The 4,688-nt window shown below is 37.5% G+C and overlaps 1 protein-coding gene across 1 annotated transcript; it reads right to left on the reverse strand.

Annotated features, from left to right (window-relative positions):
- Positions 1 to 924: 924 nt before the first annotated feature.
- LOC138310000 (tigger transposable element-derived protein 4-like) lies at positions 925 to 1,929 on the reverse strand. Its single transcript, XM_069251150.1, has one exon. The coding sequence runs from the start codon at positions 1,927 to 1,929 to the stop codon at positions 925 to 927; it is 1,005 nt and encodes a 334-aa protein (XP_069107251.1).
- Between the last annotated feature and the right edge of the window lie 2,759 nt (positions 1,930 to 4,688).

The raw sequence follows: 4,688 nt of genomic DNA on the forward strand, positions 1-4,688 counted from the left end.
ATCGATAGTCAAATAATACCCTACCAATGAAATCCATTGACAGCAAAATTGTTGTTATGCAATTGTTGTTTTGTTATTTCACCTTGTCAAGTAAAACAACGGAGAAATGTACGATTCCAATAATAGTGCCACGACTAGGAATCGAATCTGTCTCCCCGGCGTGAAAATGAATGGTTCTACCTACTGAACTAATCAAAACTTCTTCCGTTCGGCCATTGACATATACCTATTCAATACTATGCGCAAGTAGCGCAAAATTGCGCCTTACACAAACTTGATTTCACTCTATAATGAATAACGACAGAAAATATGTACTCTAGGTTTTTTTTTACTCACAACAGTTTAGACTCATGTGTAGTTTGCGTTGATATTAATGAAATCTTACTCTATGTCAAAAATAATTTTAGTGAGATAATATTTCGATCATGTAGATCTCCAGAAGTCATTCATTCTTGTCATACCTAACTCTGCAAGAGTTCATTCTCTTTATCATACATGTATTGTTATTCTATAACCTCATTAGAATACCCTATTGAAACAGTCTCTTATTATATCAAACTTTTTTATCCTATCAAAAAGTCTCTTATCATATCAAACATTCAGTCTCTTGGCCTGCCTTGGATGGTGACAAAGTCGTCCAGTGTTGCTTGCTTCGGTTTGGAGATGGCATCCGTCTGCACACACTCTTGGAAGTTAACAATTGCCGTCAAAGCACCCGCATTTCCGGTCTGGAGAGCTTAGTTTTTCAGTCTATCTGCCATCGCCTGGACATGAGAGAGTGTGGTTGTTGGCATAGACTCCTGGATGTCCTCCTCCTGCACGTCCTCCTCCTCATCGTCATCACTAGCATGAAGGTCTTTCAAAATTTCCCTGGCGTTGAAGTCCCAATTTCTAGTCTCTGTATCGCATGTAGTAACCTTCCTGTCAATCTCGGCCAGCATCCGCGAACCCAACTCCAAACAGGTCCATGGACAGTCTAATAACTTGTAGTGGGACATCATCTTCCTCATAGTCCTCATCATCATCCTCATCATCAGCATCTGGCTGTTCTGGCTGCAATGCGACTGGGCCAGGTTTCAGAAATTCGGCTGCTGCAAAACACTTGACGATAGTGTCCGTCTCCACTTGGTCCCAGGCACGGTTCACCCAATAAATGACGTCCAGGACGGATATCTGCTTCAGCAACTCTGATCCACTTAGCAGGTTGTGGCGCGTCATGTTGGCAAAGATGTGTTGGAGCTGCCTTCTTCTGTACTTCAGCTTGACAGCCTGTATAATACCTTGGTCCATTGGCTGACTCTTCGATGTTGTGTTGAGTGGGAGGAACTGTAGTGTGACATTCTTCAAAGACAGCTTAGGGTGTGAAGGTGCATTATCAAGGAACATTAAAACTCTGCATCCTTGTCTTGTCATCTTTCTATCGAACTTCTTCAACCAGTCCTCAAAAATGCTGCCGGTCATCCAGGCCTTCTTGTTGTGGTAGTAATGAACTGGGAGGGAACTGGCGGGGACCTTCTGAAAGCATCTCGGGTTGGCGCTCTTCCCTATGACGACTATGGGCTCCTTCTCTCCGGTCATGCTAGAACAGAATGATACAGTCAGTCTTTCCTTGGATAGCTTTCCACCACTATATGTTTCACCCTTCACATGGAAACTCTTGCTGACAGTTGATCGGTAAAAAAGGCCAGATTCATCCATGTTGAAGATGTCCTTTGGGTCATAGTCTTTACACATATCCGGCAATTTCCCGTTCCACTCATCGACGACATGTGGTTTGACCTCTCCGTTTTCACCGCTCATCACTCCAAAGGAAATGTTGTGACGCCAGAGAAAGGACTGCAACCATCCATTCGAAGCTTTGAAGTCTCCAACATCAAGGTCTTTTGCAAAGTACGGGGCTTTCTCCTTCATCATTGGACCAGTCACCATAATTATCCTTAAACCACTGCCATACTAAGTCATTGATGTCTTCATTTTCCGTCTTCCGTACCTTCCGTTTCTGCTCTCCATGCATGTTCGACTCATACTCTTCCATTATCTTACGTTCCCTCTTCTGGAATGTATTGTATTTTTACAAAAAATAATGCTAACTAATTTTCGTTATTCCCCATGACTGTTTTAAATACGTAATTATCATGTTTTGCAATATTTCACCCTAAAATCAACGAATAAGCAAAATAACTAAATGAAAGACCATGTCAATTTCACGATATTTGTATATGATATGCCCAAGGTTATATATCTTTCAAATATCATATAGAAACACGGGGTCACAATTTCACATCTTTTTAAGCATGAAATTTGTAACTCATAACCCTACCTCCATTTCATCCACTGCTCAGATGGGTCACATTTGACCCTTTTTTAAAATCATGCTTCAAAAATCATTCCGCAGCAGTTCATATGTTTTATTTGCTTTATTTAATTATTTTAAACATTCGATATTATGTGCATACAATAAGTCATCTAATGAACAAAATATCCAAATAGCGTAAACTATTCTGGATTCCAAAACAACCTCCACAGTTTCCGGTTTAGCGTAACATGAATTTGCGCTGTTTTCAAAAGTATGGACCTTCCTTAAACTACGACGTCATAGCACTCATGTCGTCGTCCACAGTAATGCGGCAATGTGGCGGGATTAATTTATTTTGATGTGACACCCTTGCGGATAATTGTGTACAAAGACTTCACCCACTGTTTTTCGTGTAAGATGCAGTATTTTACGGGGTAATTTGTTTTTTAATTTAACGGGTTTGACATTGAGCCTAAACGCTAATCTGAAGAAAAAAATATATTTGCACAAATTAATTCGGCTAACGACGATATCTAAAATAATCAACTGAAGCGAAACTGTCACCAACTACAGTAACAGATCAAGACCAAGCCAGTTTAAACATAGCTTACGTAATTTGTACACTGACGTCAACGTTAAATGAACATTGCTTATTTAATGTCTTTTGAACTAAAGCAACTCAGCTATGGAGGAGGATGAATACCTCAACGTTTTTTTCTATATTTATTTTTGGCGAAGGGAAACAGTTTATAGGGATGGTCCTAACACCGAGTGGAAATGTGGAGATTGATCGGAGGTTATGTTATACATCCGAGGAGTTCTGATTGTAATACAAGCGAAAAACCAGTTAATTTCTAAAATAATAAAAATAACACATTTTTCATTTGTCACCTTTTACCAACAGTTAATTCATCAACAATGAAACTGGATATCGTTTTTAAAGCACTTGACTAGTTAAACTGTAAGCAAAAAATTACCAAGCAAGATTTTAAGCCTTTAAATCTTAAGAGATTCATATTTTGTGACTGATTGGGTGATTAGGAATACACCACTATCTAAGATATTTCAAGGACCAAGGTAAAACACTTCCTCACACCTACCTGGTGTCTAGATGTTACTGTGTTATGTATCTTAAATGCGTAACAGGCAGAATTGCCTATACATGCTCCACCGCTGACAAAGGATATTTTTTCACTATCAAAAACAGGAGCTGACGATTAAGTATTTTTTCTTCAGTTACAAAAGTTACGTACTTTACACCATTACCACCATTGAAAAGTTTGAGCTTCTAATTTTACTTCAAGGTAAAAATATGAAAAATAATTAATTGCATCCCGAAAAAATTCCATGGCACTATATACTATATGGAATGCAGTACTGATTGCGCATGCACCAAAGGCAAAACAAATTATTTTATATTGATTTTTGTGTTAATTAGACAGATATATACATGATTACACACCAATTATTGTTCAAATTATGAATATCATTTATGCTCTGTCGGCGATGGAGCATCTTCAATTAGAAATACCAACGATTTCATTGATAATTGAAAATTGCATTTCAATTACTGTGACCAAATACAAAAATCATTTTATTTCTTTTAAAGTTTCGTAGTTAATTCAAAATGGTTGGATCAAAAGAACATTCGTACTGGATATATTTTCAAGTGCTCAATTTCGCGTTTGCAAATATAAAACTTCCTTTTTGCGATAGATACACTGCCATACTTTAACAACAAAGTTTACAAATGTACAACATATTACGCGCGGGGTGATTTTCGCGAAGAAACGACCTTCTCATAATGAGCGAAAATTTCCCTCTCCGGTATAGTTAGGAACACAGCTTTGGTTATTCCGATAACTTTAGACGAAGAACGATGATATGTTACACGTTACTTCTGACCACTACATCTAGACGCTGAAAATATTGGAACGTTTAACGTGTATACATTGTTCTAAAGTGTACATATTTTACAATGCGGGTAATATAAGGTCTCTTTTTTTTACGGCTAAATAGCGTTTGTATAAGAAACACTCCTCAAGTCACCATCTTGTTTTTACACACTTAGTAAAATACTTTACCCCTAATACAAAAGGTCATACTTTACACCATTTACACCACTGAAAAGTTTAAACTTCACACTTTACTTCAAGGTAAAAATATTTAAAAAAATTAATTGCATTCCTTGAAAATCCACGGCAGTATATCCTATATATACGATTATTGTTCAAATAATTATCATTTATGATCTATCGGCGGTGGAGTATCTTACAGGTTCCGTTTATTATAAACATGCGTGTGGTTTAGCCAGTAAACATGTTTATCCCATAACAATGCATATATCATACATAAACGGAAAAATAATGTGGTGGTTTCCATAGCAGTTGGT

The sequence above is a fragment of the Argopecten irradians genome, chromosome 16 (assembly GCF_041381155.1).
Source record: "Argopecten irradians isolate NY chromosome 16, Ai_NY, whole genome shotgun sequence".
Taxonomy (NCBI): domain Eukaryota; kingdom Metazoa; phylum Mollusca; class Bivalvia; order Pectinida; family Pectinidae; genus Argopecten; species Argopecten irradians.